This window comes from Coregonus clupeaformis, chromosome 25, assembly GCF_020615455.1.
Source record: "Coregonus clupeaformis isolate EN_2021a chromosome 25, ASM2061545v1, whole genome shotgun sequence".
Lineage (NCBI taxonomy): Eukaryota > Metazoa > Chordata > Actinopteri > Salmoniformes > Salmonidae > Coregonus > Coregonus clupeaformis.
The window spans coordinates 36,595,141-36,611,726 of NC_059216.1; the positions used below are offsets into that span (position 1 = coordinate 36,595,141).

At 40.9% G+C, this 16,586-nt stretch overlaps 1 protein-coding gene and 1 pseudogene across 1 annotated transcript in view; both read right to left on the minus strand.

Moving 5' to 3' along the window:
* Nucleotides 1-8,609, minus strand: part of hadhab (hydroxyacyl-CoA dehydrogenase trifunctional multienzyme complex subunit alpha b) — a 29,434-nt gene extending 20,825 nt beyond the window's left edge. Inside the window, exons 1-8 of the mRNA XM_041848140.2 lie at nucleotides 8,486-8,609; nucleotides 6,935-6,976; nucleotides 6,750-6,820; nucleotides 6,506-6,639; nucleotides 3,545-3,683; nucleotides 1,347-1,466; nucleotides 953-1,055; nucleotides 654-776 (exon numbers count right to left, since the gene is read on the minus strand). Coding sequence (XP_041704074.1) covers nucleotides 654-776; nucleotides 953-1,055; nucleotides 1,347-1,466; nucleotides 3,545-3,683; nucleotides 6,506-6,639; nucleotides 6,750-6,820; nucleotides 6,935-6,976; nucleotides 8,486-8,552 — 799 coding nt within the window. The 5' untranslated portion in view covers nucleotides 8,553-8,609. The remainder of the gene's footprint in view (nucleotides 1-653; nucleotides 777-952; nucleotides 1,056-1,346; nucleotides 1,467-3,544; nucleotides 3,684-6,505; nucleotides 6,640-6,749; nucleotides 6,821-6,934; nucleotides 6,977-8,485) is intronic.
* Nucleotides 8,610-9,111: 502 nt separating this feature from the next.
* On the minus strand, nucleotides 9,112-11,422 carry LOC121538927 (annotated as a pseudogene).
* Between the last annotated feature and the right edge of the window lie 5,164 nt (nucleotides 11,423-16,586).

Genomic DNA, 16,586 nt, shown 5'->3' on the forward strand with positions numbered 1-16,586 from the left:
AAGCGTTTATCTGCTAGCTCCGGGGTGCCAATAATTTTGTCCTTGCCATTTGTCTTTATTTTCTCAATTATAAACTTAACGCTGCAATATGTAACTTTTGGGGAGATCAACCAAATTCACATAGAAATGCGAGTTATAGATCTGTAATTTTCATTGTAAGCGTGTCTAAGAAGTGATAGATCTATTCTGTGCACGCTATTCCTATGCTTCCCGTTCATGAGTTTCGTTTTTTGGGTCTTTCACTTTCGGTTTTGTACACTAGCTTCAAACAGCTGAAAATATACAATATTTTTGGTTATTGAAAATATATTTCACAGCGGTTTAGATGGTACAATGATGCTCTACACTTTGGTTGCTTGTTGTCACAAACTGAACTATTAGAATTTTTGCAATCAGGAAATGGCAAAGCAATTTCTGCATATTGCACCTTTAAGTTAACAAAAATAAAATTGGTTCTGCAATGTTGGAAAACCAATAACAAGGTGTGGAGAATTTTTTAAATGTTTTTATTTCAACTTATTTGACAAGAAATAGGGAATTATTTCATGGTGCCAATATATTTGGCCACAACTGTGTAGTAGTTCTTCTTGGCATTAGTCTTTGTTTTTGGGCACTATACCAAGTGCTACACGGTATTTGGGTCTAATACTTACTCTGCATCATGCCTTTCTCCTTGGTGAGAGCGATCTTCTTGTTGACGATTCCTTTGGCACACTGTATGGCAACCTCCTCCAGGTACTCAATCGTCCTCTCCTCTGGACTCTTCAATCCAGGTCCTAGAATAACAAAAGAGCATAAATTAGAAGCATTTAGACACCTTAACTGAAACTACCTGACCTGTAAACAATTTATATTTATTAATCTCAATGAACATTTCATCAATTAAAGTATGCGCTTATCAGTAACTTTTATTGACTATAATATGATTAAATGAGTTGAGTGATTACTATACCTAATGGGTCCACTAGCTGGTGGACCAGACCCATCTTCTTGGCTTGGTCTGCCCTGATGTTTCTTCCCGTCAGCATCATGTCAAAGGCACTGGGAATACCCACCTGAAGACAAAATATATTTACATTTCTGAAAACATTCAATTTCATTTAAAAAAAATCTGCTGACAACAAATCAAGAAAACGAAACACTGCTACAGCAGGCAAATACAGTGCTGCAAAGCTGTTCAACTTAAGAATACTGCATTCTGCAGTAGTCAGTGTGCGTACTGTAGCGACTATGATTTGCTGTTGCACTGTACTAATATCACTCTGAAATACTATTGTAGATCAAAGTTTTACTGTGCTATTCAGGTACGGTTTATGGATTTATAGAGTATTTCCCCAGATACTGACCATCTTAGGGAGTCTTTGTGTTCCACCAGCTCCAGGCAGAAGACCAAGCATCACCTCCGGAGTACCTAGGACAGTCTTTTTGCTCTTAGTAGCAACTCTGTACTGGCAGGCGATGGCAAACTAAACACACAACACATTAAACATTGCATTTAGAAAATAACATACCTTGGGAGAATAGGAACTAAACTCAAATTGTTCTTGTTAAGAGAATTTTAAAATGTGTTTTTATAAGTAATATTGGAATAATATGATGTACCTTAGGACTTAACAGTGTCTGTACGTTATTGACCTTTGTCCCATCTATGTGCATTTTGTATTGCTGATGCTCGTAGTGATGAATCAATTTTCTTCCTTGAGATCAGTAAATGTACTATTATGCAGTGCTTAATTTGAGCCAGATCCTGCCGGAAAAGGATCCGGCACACCTCAGTTTGACTGTTTCCTTCCGGAACCCATTTGCCAGGATCCAGTACCTCGTGGCATGAATTTTGTTTTTTGTGTTTGCAATGTAAAAATTCTAATAAAAGCAATCACAGTTAATTCAAGTTGACTCCTCTGTAATTCTACTGCCCCATAAAAAGCGTAATGTGAAAACGTGCCTGATATTCTAAGAATTGATTTGGGTTGGGCCGGCCCGGGTTTATGATTTGCACAACATTGTTTTACATTTTTACATTTTTAGTCATTTAGCAGACGCTCTTATCCAGAGCGACTTACAGTTAGTGAATACATATTTTTTTATATATACTGGCCCCCCGTGGGAATCGAACCCACAACCCTGGCGTTGCAAACGCCATGCTCTATCAACTGAGCTACATCCCTGCCGGCCATTCCCTCCCCTACCCTGGACGACACTGGGCCAATTGTGCGCCGCCCATGAGTCTCCCGGTCGCGGCCGGCTGCGACAGAGCCTGGATTCGAACCAGGATCTCTAGTGGCACAGTTAGCACTGCGATGCAGTGCCTTAGACCACTGCACCACTCAGGAGTACATTGTAGCCTATATACATCAACGCATGGCCATTGCTGTGGTGAGCGAGAGAAGCGTGTCTTTCTATGATCTCTTGCCCTCTCTCTACTCTGCTAGACATGAGCCTGCAACTCTCATCTCTCCAGCGTTGAACTTCATCATTTATTTCCTTATAGAATCATAACCGTGGGAAGGGTGCTGGAGGTACCGCAGCACCCCTGATAAATTGAAATACATTTGCCAAAATTATAGAATTACTGCTGTCTGTTCAGAAACAAATTTCATAATTCAAAATACTACACCAGGAGTAGGCCTATAATTTAGCCACAGAGGATTATTATTATTTATATTTTTAAAATATACCCACATGTACATATTACGTCAACTTCCTCAACTAGCCGGTGCCCCCCCCACATTGACTCTGCACCGGTACCCCCCTGTATATATAGCCTCCCTACTGTTATTTTATTTTACTTCTGCTCTTTTTTTCCTCAACACTTTTTGTTGTTGTTGTTTTATTTTAACAACATGCATTGTTGGTTAAGGGCTGTAAGTAAGCATTTCACGGTAATGTCTACACCTGTTGTATTCGGCGCATGTGGCAAATCAAATTTGATTTGATTTGAAATAGTAGCCCAGTCACAAGGCATGCCTACAGTCGGGAACGCGCGGCAACTCTGTCAGTGAACATCATGCAGCCAAAACAGGCCTTTCGCAATATTTCAAATACAATCGCGGGGGGAAACAGGTTAAAAAGCAAATGGATCCTGCTGAAAAGAGAAGACTAATCTGTCTGTAGGCTACAAAGTCATCAACTTCCAAATAAGCCTATTGAGCGAACAGCATTGTTTTACAAAGTAAAACAAGAGAGATAAGCTTTTGGCACAAGCGCGTCGGCCAATCGCCGGTGGGTGAGTGAGCTGCACATCATTGGGTGAGTCAGTGAAACTGGAAAGCTTTTTTAGGACTATAATTTCCTCCTCATATTGTACAATATCTGTGTCTCCACACACCTAGGCCTAGACTATTAATCGATTCAAGACAAGGTCATTTTAATTGATCTCAGATTCCAAGTTTGTCAGTGTCAAAGTAGCCCGTCTTTCATGCGTCCTGGTACCTCAGAGCCCCCCAGGTCACCCCCCTCTCGGGCTCACTTTTTGTTCCATCACCTCCAAATTATGCACTGCTATTACGACAAAACACAGTGTAATGGTAGCCATTTTGCTCACCTCTAAGCCTCCTCCTAAGCAGGGGCCATTGATGGCTGCAACAATAGGCTTGGGAGACTTTTCAATCCTCTCAAACATCTTCTGTCCCTCCTTAGAAAGCTTTGTGACCTCCTCTGAGGTGTTACAGGCCTGGATCATGCTGCAAAGGAGAGGAGAGTGTATGTGTTGGGGAACAGAGCTAGGGTTGCAAAGCTACCGTTAATTTAGAAAAGTTCGCGGAATCTTCTGTACTTTTGGTAATCTATGGTAACATTGGTAATTTATAATAATACAGTAAATTTTTATAGCGCTATTAATTACATAAAGAATTATCAAAGCGCTGTAAAGCAACAACAAAAAACAATCAATTTAAAAACAACTAATCATCATGAGTAGATAGATGGTCAAGAGACTGAAGGTTAATAAAGTTAATGGCTTGATTGAGGTCAGCGAAGGGAGGTGGTCAAAGGGGAGAGCTGGGAGCAGGCAGGCAGCGCCATCCACGCTGTCTGTGGCTTCGTAGTAGAACTCAGTCAGATGAAGTTAGAGTTCCGTACTAGCCACTGGACTAGTAGCTAGCTAGCTACTCTTCACTACTACGGCAGTCAATATTAACTCAGGAGTAGCGTTATAACATAGTCCTCCATACAGTCATGGCCATCTGTCATCTCTGTATTCGGGTTTCTCACCATCCTCAACCTCCGGACAGTTAGCATTATCTAATCAAAACATTGCATGCTAGCCAGCGAATATTAGCAAGCCAAAAACCAACTGCAAACTTCAGTCTTGAAAACATGCTGGATTCAAACAATAATAAGCTAAATCAATCGTTAATTGATAAAACAAAAGGTTCGTAGGGAAAAATGCCATAAAAATAATTACTACAAATATTTACTAAATGTACAGGAACTCTCTGCCTAGGCGACCGCACGGCAGAGATTTATACTTGAATAACTTAAAATATATTCAGAAATACTATTCATTTTTTATATCTGTGTCCATACTGTCCATTAGTTTCTAGTAGATAGACCATATGGTTCAAGAGACAATCGCCTAATTAATGAACAAAGCATCTAATGAAAAATTGCAAAATTAACTCTGCAACTCTCCCAAATAGACTGCCACCAGTTTGGCGCAAAAACATAACAAATAAATGAAAGTGTGCAAAAATATATATATATATTTCATGTTGAAACCCTCATTAAACACCAATATTATTCACTAAGTTGGTTTATATTTAGGATGTTTTACAGCTTTGACACACACACACACAGTACCAGTCAAAAGTTTGGACACACGTACTCATTCCAGGGTTTTTCTTTATTTTTACTATTTTGTACATTGTAGAATAATAGTGAAGACATCAAAACTATGAAATAACACATATGGAATCATGTAGTAACCAAAAAAAGTGTTAAACAAATCAAAATATATTTTATATTTGAGATTCTTCAGAGTAGCCACCCTTTGCCTTGATGACAGCTTTGCACACTCTTGGCATTCTCTCAACCAGCTTCATGAATGCATTTCAATTAACAGGTGTGCCTTGTTAAAAGTTAATATGTGGAATTTCTTTCCTTCTTAATGTGTTTGATCCAATCAGTTGTGTTGTGACAAGGTAGGGGTGGTATACAGAAGATGGCCCTATTTGGTAAAAGACCAAGTCCATATTATGGCAAGAACAGCTCAAATAAGCAAAGAGAAATTACAGTCCATCATTAAGACATGAAGGTCAGTCAATACAGAACATTTCAAAAACGTTGAACGTTTCTTCAAGTGCAGTCGCAAAAACCATCAAGCGCTATGAGGAAACTGGCTCTCATGAGGACCACCACAGGAAAGGAAGACCCAGAGTTACCTCTGCTGCAGAGGATAAGTTCATTAGAGTTACCAGCCTCAGAAATTGCAGCCCAAATAAATGCTTCAGAGTTCAAGTAACAGACACATCTCAACATCAACTGTTCAGAGGAGACTGCGTGAATCAGGCCATGGTCGAATTGCTGCAAAGAAACCACTACTAAAGGACACCAATAAGAAGAAGAGACTTGCTTGGGCCAAGAAACACGAGCAATGGACATTAGACCGGTGGAAATCTGTCCTTTGGTCTGATGAGTCCAAATTTGAGATTTTTGGTTTCAACCACCGTGTCTTTGTAAGACTCAGAGTAGTTGAACGGATGACCTCTGCATGTGTGGTTCCCACCGTGAAGCACGGAGGAGGAGGTGTGATGGTGCTTTGCTGGTGACACTGTCTGTGATTTATTTAGAATTCAAGGCACACTTAACCAGCATGGCTACCACAGCATTCTGCAGCGATACGCCATCCCATCTGGTTTGCGCTTAGTGAGACTATAATTTCTTATTCAACAGGACAATGACCCAACAGACCTCCAGGCTGTGTAAGGGCTATTTGACCAAGAAGGAGAGTGATTGAGTGCTGCATCAGATGACCTGGCCTCAACAATCCCCCGACCTCAACCCAATTGAGATGGTTTGGGATGAGTTGGACAGCAGAGAGAAGGAAAAGCAGCCAACAAGTGTCAGCATATGTGGGAACTCCTTCAAGACTGTTGGAAAAGCATTCCAGGTGAAGCTGGTTGAGAGAATACCAAGAGTGTGCAAAGCTGTCATCAAGGCAAAGGGTGGCTACTTTGAAGAATCTAAAATATATTTTGATTTGTTTAACCCTTTTTTGGTTACTACATGGTTCCATATGTGTTCTTTGATAGTTTTGATGTCTTCACTATTATTAATTTTTACTATTAGAAAATAGTAAAAATTAAGAAAAATCCTTGAATGAGTAGGAGTGTCCAAACCGTCAGCTAGACTAAAATGCAACATTTTCAGTATTGTGTAGGCCTAGGTATCAGAACATTTAACAAGAATGAGTTCAGCATTTTGAGTATACAGCATGTAGGCCTCGGTGGCACCAAATTTAAAATGTGAATGTTTTCTATAATATAATGTGAAAGGTGTGACTGACTTGATGTCAGCTCCTGCAATGAAGCAACCAGGCTTGGAGGAGATGAGGACAGCACTCTGGACTGCATTGTTGGCCAAGACCTCATTAAATACTTCTATCATCTCATTCTGCATCTGGACCGACAGAGTGTTGACCTGCAGACACATGGATACACAAAAGACAGATTTAGATTTCAGTCTCATGCATGAATTGAAAATGAAAAATGTACAAAGGAAGATGCAATCATCATCTTTATGTAAATTACCTTTGAAGTTGGGTCATTCATCCGAATAACTGCCACATCCTCTTTGACTTCATAGTTGACATGGGTTCGGGCTGTGTAAAAAGAGTGAATATCACACATAAAAACATATCAAATTAACAAACTCCATACTTTTATTAGGCTAATCAAATCAAGTTCATATCCCACTAAGCAGTCTTTCAACTTACCTGAAATGGCAGGTGCAACTGAGAAGGTACGACATGAGATATCTAAAAACATAAAACAAGAAAAGGGTTACATTTCATTCAGGTAGTTCGGAAAGATAAGAAAACACAGCTATCTATCTTAGGTTTTACATGTGTCTCTGTATGGGAAGTCAAATAAGGCAAAGCTTTATTTATTCTCGGCCTGGGGCTGTGATAACTCATGTCTAATGTTGATGACAGACTCATAGAGGGAGGAAAATGTATATGGCAGGGTTCCCCAACTGGCGGCCCGTGGGTGATTTTATTTGCCCCCCAAGATCTGAGCAACATTTATACATTTTTATTTTTTATTGTTGGACATAAGACTAAAAACACCAGAAAATCAGCTCCAATAAACTTTTATTTTGGAAATCTGTTCCAAAGTATTCCCATGCATAATAGAGATGTGATCTTTAAGCAAGGTTTTGCTATAGAGCAGGCAGGCATCATCATCTACACTGAATCTATATTTTTTGTTTGTTTGTTTATAATATAAACGCAACATGTAAAGTGTTGGCCCCATGTTGGCCTGGCTGCCAAGAGGTTGGGCCTATGCCCTCCAAGGAACAAATTACAAATCATTTGTAGACTGCAAATTGACAGCAAGAAGCCCAAACAGATATAATATTTGACTAAAACATAACCATTTAAAACATTACATTTACGTCATTTAGCAGACGCTCTTATCCAGAGCGACTTACAAATTGGTGCATTCACCTTATGATAGCCAGGGGACAACCACTTTACAATATTATTTTTTTTAGGAGAAATGGGTGTGGTGGTAGAAGGATTACTTTATCCTATCCCAAAGGATAAAGTAATCCTTCTACCCCCCCCCCAAAAAAAATGTAAAGTGGTTTGTAATTTGTTCCTTGGAGGGCATAGGCCCAACCTCTTGGCAGCCAGGCCAACATGGGGCCAACACTTTACATGTTGCGTTTATATTATAAACAAACAAACAAAAAAATACATATATATTCAGTGTATATGATGATGCCTGCCTGCTCTATAGTTTGACCTTAAGACACTGACCACTGTGAACTCTCACCTAGATTCCCTGTCTACAATCAGTCAGGGACACATTGATGCTGTTAGACAATGAATGACAAATGGAAGCGTCTACTGTAAAGTGTAGATATGTTAAGACAACAATAAAATTGCAGGAAAAGTTTGATTAGCCAGCTAACGTTACCTACGTCACATGAATCAAGTTCACTAGCTATCTAGCACGCTAATTTGCTCACGCGGTGAACGTTTACTCACGTGAACTTATCTTAATCTAAATGAATAACAAATAGGTATCTAAACCTAGTCGTGTCTACCAGTAACGTTGTTTTGTTGCTAGCACACTAAATTAATTAGCTAGCTAGCTGTCAGAAGTCTACCGGTGTTGGCTAGCTAACGTTAACTAGCTAGCTAGCCAAGTTAGCTGCATCTCCAGTAGAGACCCTTCGTCGGTTTCCAAAATGTGCCTAAACCGTTGAAAGACATTTGACTTTGGCATCAATTCCACACATTTCAACACAACTTCACCTGAGAGAACGTTGTATCTCCTTGCTGTAATTCTGGAGAGTGCACCCAGGGCTCGAACACCAGCCATCTTGGGAGGTCAAGAACGCCGAAACAACCAGACTGCTGACAACCGGAAGACATATGCGGGAGCGCACTAAAGTGGGACAAAAGTCTGCTTTGCCTCTAGCAGACAGGCGAGACAAAAAATAATTAAATTGTCAAAAATATTCATATAATTTTGACACTTATTGTTGATATGTGCAACAAAACATGAACGGTTCTGATAAATGGGATGTTCATCAGCTTCAAAAGCTGAAGAAAATATGCACATCCAGGTACTTTCCGCACGTGCTGGAGTTGTAGCAAATTCATGAAATACAGAAAGGAAAACGCCGCACATTGCTGCTCAGGCTCCAGGTGATATTTATTTATAACAACGTTTCGACCCTTAGGTCTTCATCGGGCATCCAGTTTCACATAATTTCAGTTATTTGGGTGAGAATGATAGGAGGTCAGGGTGCGCTCACTATTCTCAATGCAGTGACCTAATTGCTGGCACAATTCTAAGAGTTGCATACTCAAGTTGTCTGCAAAGCCTATAGACACAATTGTGACTTACTATTAAATGACAAAAGCAACTAAAGAGCTCATAAAGCCATGGCAGATGCTGTAATACTACTTGTTTTCTCAGCATACACCAACTGCTTCGCATAGACACAGTAGACAGAATATCCAGACACTAGGAATTTAGTTGGATGAGTATCACTTACGATGCCTCCTGCTGTGGCATACAGTGTGCTAAGAAGTTCACTTAAACCTCTCGCCAATTTCAAGTTCCCAATGTATAAATACATTCATTATTACACTGAGGATTCTGCCTCTATAAATGTCAGGCTTGGGGCTCTGCGTGGCAGTTAGCTTGATGGTAGCTGCAAAGGGTGACTGTTGTATTGAGGTTGACTGGTGTTGTATTGAGTGATACTGAGAGGAAACAACCTCTTCTCCAGCAGGTACTCTTAGCGCTGTTCTGTCAAATCTTCCACAGCACAGCTTTGGGGCATTTTTTTTTTAAAGGTAGGGGCGTGGATCAGAAAACCAGTCAATATTTGGTGTGACCTCCATTTGCCTCATGCAGCACGAAACATCTCCTTTGCATAGAGTTGATCAGGCTGTTGATTGTGGCCTGTTGTCCCACTCCTCTTCAATGGCTGTGCGAAGTTGCTGGATATTGGCGGGAACTGGAACACGCTGTCATACACATCGATCCAGAGCATCCCAAACATGCTCAATGGGTGACATGTCTGGTGAGTGTGCAGGCCATTGATGTAGTGGGACATTTTCAGCTTCCAGGAATTGTGTACAGATCCTTGCGACATGGAGCCGTGCATTATCAAAGTGAAACATGAAGTGATGGCGGTGGATGAATTGCACGACATTGGGCCTCAGGATCTCATCACGGTATCTCTGTGCATTCAAATTGCCATCGATAAAATGCAATTGTGTTTGTTGTCTGTAGCTTATGCCTGCCCATACAATAACCCCACCGCTACCATGGGGCACTCTGTTCCCAACGTTGACATCAGCAAACCGGTCACCCACATCACGCCCTACACTCTGTCTGCCATCTGCCCGGTACAGTTGAAACCGGGATTCATCCGTGAAGAGCACACTTCTCCAGCGTGCCAGTGGCCATCGAAGGTGAGCATTTTCCCACTGAAGTCGGTTACGATGCAGAACTGCAGTCAGGTCAAGACCCTGGTGAGGACAACGAGCACGCAGATGAGCTTCCCTGAGACGGTTTCTGACAGTTTGTGCAGAAATTATTTGGTTATGCAAACCCACAGTTTCATCAGCTGTCCAGGTGGCTGGTCTCAGACAATCCCGCAGATGAAGAAGCCAGGTATGGAGGTCCTGGGCTGGCATGGTTACACGTGGTCTGCGGTTGTGAGGCTGGTTGGACATACTGCCAAATTCTCTAAAACGACATTGGAGGCGACTTATGGTAAAGAAATGAACATTCAATTATCTGGCAACAGCTCTGGTGGACATTCCTGCAGTCAGCATGCCAATTGCACACTCCCTCAAAACTTGAGACATCTGTGACATTGTGTTGTGTGACAAAACTGCACATTTTAGAGTGTCCTTTTATTGTCCCCAGCACAAGGTGCACCGGTGTAATGATCATGCTGTTTAATCAGCTTCTTGACATGCCAGACCTGTCAGGTGGATGGAATATCTTGGCAACAGAGAAATGCTCACTGTACAACATTTTTGAGAAATAAGCTTTTTGTGTGTATGGAAACTTTACATGCTGCGTTTATATTTTCGTTCAGTGTATTAGATACAAAGTTAACGGGAATAAACTGTGGTTGAACTGTTGTGGCATGGATACCCTCTTCATGAAAGAGGCCTTTGATTTACTTGGCCACATCCATGTAGGAATCATTTGATGTGTGCTGTGGCAATGATCCTGTGCCCTGCCAGCTACTAGATCTGTAAGTCGTGGACAGCCAACACACCATCCAGGCTCCTGACCCTCCCCAGCAGCCGGTGCATGTTTATCTATTTAGGAACAGTCTGCAGGAGGATGAGGGCTGACTCATTCAGGTATAGAGCAAGATGGCCACCATGATGATGCAGAGTATGGGGTCGAGGTAGAGCCCCCAGCAAGGCCCAGCGAGGTGCACTGTAGTCTGGGTACTACTACCAAGCATGGTGACCAGTGTAGCATTGACTGGTTGTTGGTGGTGGTTAGTGTAGTCGTGGCTGTTGTAGCATGGGTTGACACAGGTCTCTCCTGCATGACAAGGCTGCCACATGTAGGTGAAGAGCGCTGACCACAATGATGACAGAGCCGAGGGCATCAACCAGGATGTGGAGGAAGACACCCTGCATGTTGAGCTGTGAAGTGGAGTCATGATGGCTCCCATTCAACTCCTCCAGGGAGATCTCGTTCATGTGGACCTCAAGGTTGTCCTTATTGGGGATTTCTGTGGAGTATGGAAAATAAGACCTGATTTGTGCTTACATTCCACTCCTTGTAATTTGTGTCATATATTTGGCATATGACATGGAGTACAAGTAGTGGAATGTTAGCACAAACAGGTACCCAGGCTAAACATAAGAATCCTGAATGATTAATATAATACAGGCCTTGTATAAATACCCTTCTATATTTTCACATTTATATAGGCCTACCCCCATTTCCCCTCTAACTATTACCCTATGTGCTGTTTTTTGTTCCCTTGTTGTCATTTAGATTTCAAACTGCTTAAACAGTGGTACATTCATTTCCTTTCACTAAACTTTGTGTTCATTGATGATCATAAAGAAAATTACTTACATAGCCTGTAATTATTACGAAAGGTAAATTCAACAGACAGACCTTGATCTCCTCCTGGACCTGCTCTGAGATGCCTTGTCTTCAGACTGCAATCAAACAGGATAGGCCTACTGGTCTCATCTTCAATGGATTCTCTCCCTAATCCTCTCTCGGATTTGTGAAGTTTGTTAATTCCATGAGAGCCACCATGCAAGTGACCGTGTCCACAGTTATTGTGCTCAGCTTGCCTGGAAACCTGCCGTTGAATTGTATTGAATTGTTGGGCAGACATTAGCTCTACAACCTAGAATAAAATGATATTTTAATGTACTTTAACGGTTGTCCGTGTGGTTGGTCCTTTTGGCGGTAGGAATGTGAGACAATACATCCACAGGAAAGTATAATTACATCAACAGAAACATTTCACATGCACCGAATACAACAGGTTAGACCTTACCGTGAAATGCTTACTGACAAGCCCTTAACCAACAATGCAGAATAAAAATAAAAAAAGTAAGTAAGAAAATATTTGGTAAAAAAATACATACAAAATGAAATAAACTAAAGTAAGCAAAAAGGTCACACAATAACATAACAGTAACGAAGCTATATAAAGGGGGTAGTCTATGTGCGGGGGTACAGGTTAGTTGAGGTAATTGAGGTAATATGTACATGTAGGTAGGGGTAAAGTGACTATGCATAGATAATAAACAGTGAGTAGCAGCAGTGTAAAAAAGACTGGGCTTTTGAAGAGTGCCTGTGTTGAACAATACAACCTCGCCCATACCCACAGCACAGACACCCTTCAACGCAGTGTCCCCACCCTCCATGCACTCCCTCTACCCCTCTGGGGACATCGATGCACATATACTGTAAATCACACCACATAGCTAGATTTTCATGTCCATTTTTCAGGGAACTTGATCATTTGTGTGTAGAAGTGGGAGTCTGTATCTATGTATCTGGTGTTGGAGAGTAATCTGTCTGCCCCCAGGTTTCACTCCTCTAATTCTGGCTGCTACAGCGGGTCATGTTGAGGTGGAGATCCTTCTGGATAAAGGAGGGGATATTGAAGCCCAGTCTGAGAGAACCAAAAGCACAATATTGTTTATCTGAACAATATTGCAACACATGTTGATGCTGTCAGTGTCACTGAAGGTCTTACATATGTTGACTCATACTGCTTTTTTTTTATTTCTTTGCATGGGTGAGCTGGATGGATGCCACACACCACTAACTCAAGCTGAACTGGAAGAGGTGGCTGCAGCTCTCGTCCATGTTGTGTCTACAACCAAAAAGACACACACTGCTGTGTACGATCCTGCCCAACCCAAATGCTTCAAATGGCACAATTACATAAAAGTCTGTTTGACAGGTGTTTATCAAATGGAAACCACCAGCACACTATCCATCACAAGAGTGAATAACAGTGAATAAAGTGATTGTTTTACTGAAACTTTTATCATAAACGAATGATTAATTACATGTTGACTACATGTTTTGTTACCCTTTCCTGATATGATTTTATAAGTCCTGAGTCCTGAATACTGTCTCTAGGTTAGTCTTGTCTGGCACAAACACTTGTAGCTGAATACATTGCTAACACACACAAAAAAACATTGCCATTTCCATGCTGTTTCATTCTATGTGTCTTATTAATCATTTATATAAATGTCTGTGTGTGCTATGTTGTGGTATTTTATCCTTTGTTGACAGTTGCAATGGTAAAATAACAAGCATTACAAATGTTACAAAAACCTTTTCTTTCTTTGATTTTGGTCTAGGTTCCAGTTTCCACATCACAAGTTGTGTACTCTGCAGGGTTTTCGCTCTATATAGTATTACTTGTTGATGAAAAGGAAATAAATAGTGTAATATACAGTACCAGCCAAACGTTTGGACACATTCAAGGGTTTTTCTTTATTTCTTTTTACTATTTTCTACATTGTAGAATAATAGTGAAGAATTCAAAACTATGAAATAACACATATGGAATCATGTAGTAACCAAAAAAGTGTTAAACAAATCAAAATATATAATATATTTGAGATTCTTCAAATAGCCACCCTTTGCCTTTATGACAGCTTTGCACACTCTTGGCATTCTCTGAACCAGCTTCACCTGGAATGCTTTTCCCACAGTCTTGAAGGAGTTCCCACGTATGCTGAGCACTTGTTGGGTTATTTTCCTTCACTCTGCCGTCCGACTCATCCCAAACTATCTCAATTGGATTGCGGTCTGGGGATTGTGGAGGCCAGGTCATCTGATGCAGCACTCCATCACTCTCCTTCTTGGTCAAATAGCCCTTACACAGCCTGGAGGTGTGTTGGGTCATTGTCCTGTTGAAAAACAAATGATAGTCCCACTAAGCCCAAACCAGATGGGATGGCGTATCGCTGCAGAATACTGTGGTAGCCATGCTGGTAAAGTGTGCCTTGAATTCTAAATAAATCACAGACAGTGTCACCAGCAAAGCACCCCCACACCATAACACCTCCTCCTTCATGCTTTACAGTGGGAAATACACATGCGGAGGAAAAACCCTTGAATGAGTAGGTATGTCCAAACTTTTGACTGGTAGTGTATATATATATATATATATATATATATGTGTGTGTGTGTGTGTGTAAATATAGATGTAGAGGGATAAGTGTTGATGACCTATGCATCCGCAGGTTTAAAAATAGAGCATGGGGAGCTCTGCCTATTAATACAGTACAATACAAGTTCTAAGATCTGGTGGGAGCTCAAACTATTTCTCCCAGGAAAGAGGCTGAGACTGGAATAACTTTGTGTAATTTGTTTCAGACAATATCACTTTTAATGGTACAGTCAAAGATATGACATAGATGCAGACATAGATGCATTCGTTCTGGTCAGAGGCAACTTTACATGAGTTGGGCTAACAAAGGGGTGAGTTAACAGCATGACATTGTGTTTAATGTATATCTGTGCCTTGACAATTAATTTAATGACATTCCTTCCTGGGGTTTTAAATTACTATTGAAATTAAATAAAACATACATGACAAATCGTGGGAGTCTTATTTTCAAATTAGAAATGCAGGACTTATTTTGGCATGAAATTGACATATTTATTTTGAAAGAAATACAATTCAGAATTTTATTTTGGCATGATAAATAAATGTACTATTATTTTTAAATTGGAAATTGCATTACTTATTTTCATAGCCGGCCGCGACCGGGAGACATGGGGCGGCGCACAATTGGCCCAGCGTCGTCCAAGGTAGGGGAGGGTTTGGCCGGCAGGGATGGCGTTTGCAATGCCAGGGTTGTGGGTTCGATTCCCATGGGGGGCCAGTATGAAAAAAATAATGTATGCACTCACTAACTGTAAGTCGCTCTGGATAAGAGCGTCTGTTAAATGACTAAAATGTAAATGTAAATGTAATGACAAAGTGAGGGACTCTTATTTTGAAATTGGAAATTGCAGGACTTTTATTTTGGCATGACTAATCGAGGGACTCTTATTTTGAAATAGGAAATTGCAGGATTTATTTCGGTATGACCAATTGAGGGACTCTTATTTTGAAATTGAAAATGCAGGACTTTTATTTTGGCAGGACAACGTGAGGGACTCTTATTTTGGAATCAGTAATGCAGACAGGACTTATTTTGGCATTACATATTGGGGGACTCTTATTTTGAAGTGTGTTACATCCAGCTCATTGCTACATCCTGCTGGATGCTGGATGTAACTGAGCTGGATGCTGTATGTACTGTAACTCTGAGCCGATGCTGGATGTAACTCTGAGCCAGCTGCTGAACTGTGTGGCTCAGTTGGTAGACCATGGCACTTGCAACGCCAGGGTTGTGGGTTCGATTCCCATGGGGGACCAGTATGAAAATCTATGCACTCACTACTGTAAGTTGCTCTGGATAAGAGCGTCTGCTAAATGACTAAAATGTAAATGGGTGTAACCGGACGCTGGATGTAATTCTGTGCCTGTTGCCAGATACTGTATGTAACTCTGTGCTGGATGCTGCATGTAACTCTGTGCTGGATGCTGTATGTAACTCTGTGCTGGATGCTGTACTGGATGTAGCATCCAGATCAGTGTTACAGTTCCTAGTGCAGCATTTCCCAAACTTGGTCCTGGAGACCCCAAGGGGTGTATGTTTTTGTTTTTGCCCTAACACTACACAGATTATCAAAGCTTGATGATTAGTTGATTATTTGAATCAGCTGTGTATTGCTAAGGCAAAAACCAAAATGTGCACCCCTTGGGGTCCGACGACCGAGTTTGGGAACCCTGTATCTAGTGTAAATGGGCCAAGTTGTATCAGATTTTCAGATATGTGTGCATTAGGTTTTTGTTGTAGAACTGTTATTACTTGCTAGATATTGCTGCACTGTCGGAACTAGAAGCACAAGCATTTCGCTACACTCGCAATAACATCTGCTAACCATGTGTATGTGACCAATTGATTTGATTTGATTTGATTTTTTGATTATCAAATGATTAGATTTTTGATTCATTTCATCACCACAAGGTGGTGGTAAAAGGCAACCCATTTCACAGTGTGGCTACAGTGACAGTTTATATTCTGGGAGCTGAGCTGTGTTTTGCATAGGCCTAATATAAGACAAATATCATAGCCTAATCTTGATGCTGATTAATCATTCCATGAGTCTTAGGCCTGGCATATGTCCACAAGGGAGTGGCATAAGGGAGTGGCATATCAAGTCTCTGGTTTCAATTCTGACATTTTCTTTCTACAGATCTACTGGAAATGTTTTTGATCAGTGATATAGTGGTAAAAAAATGTGGTGGGTAAA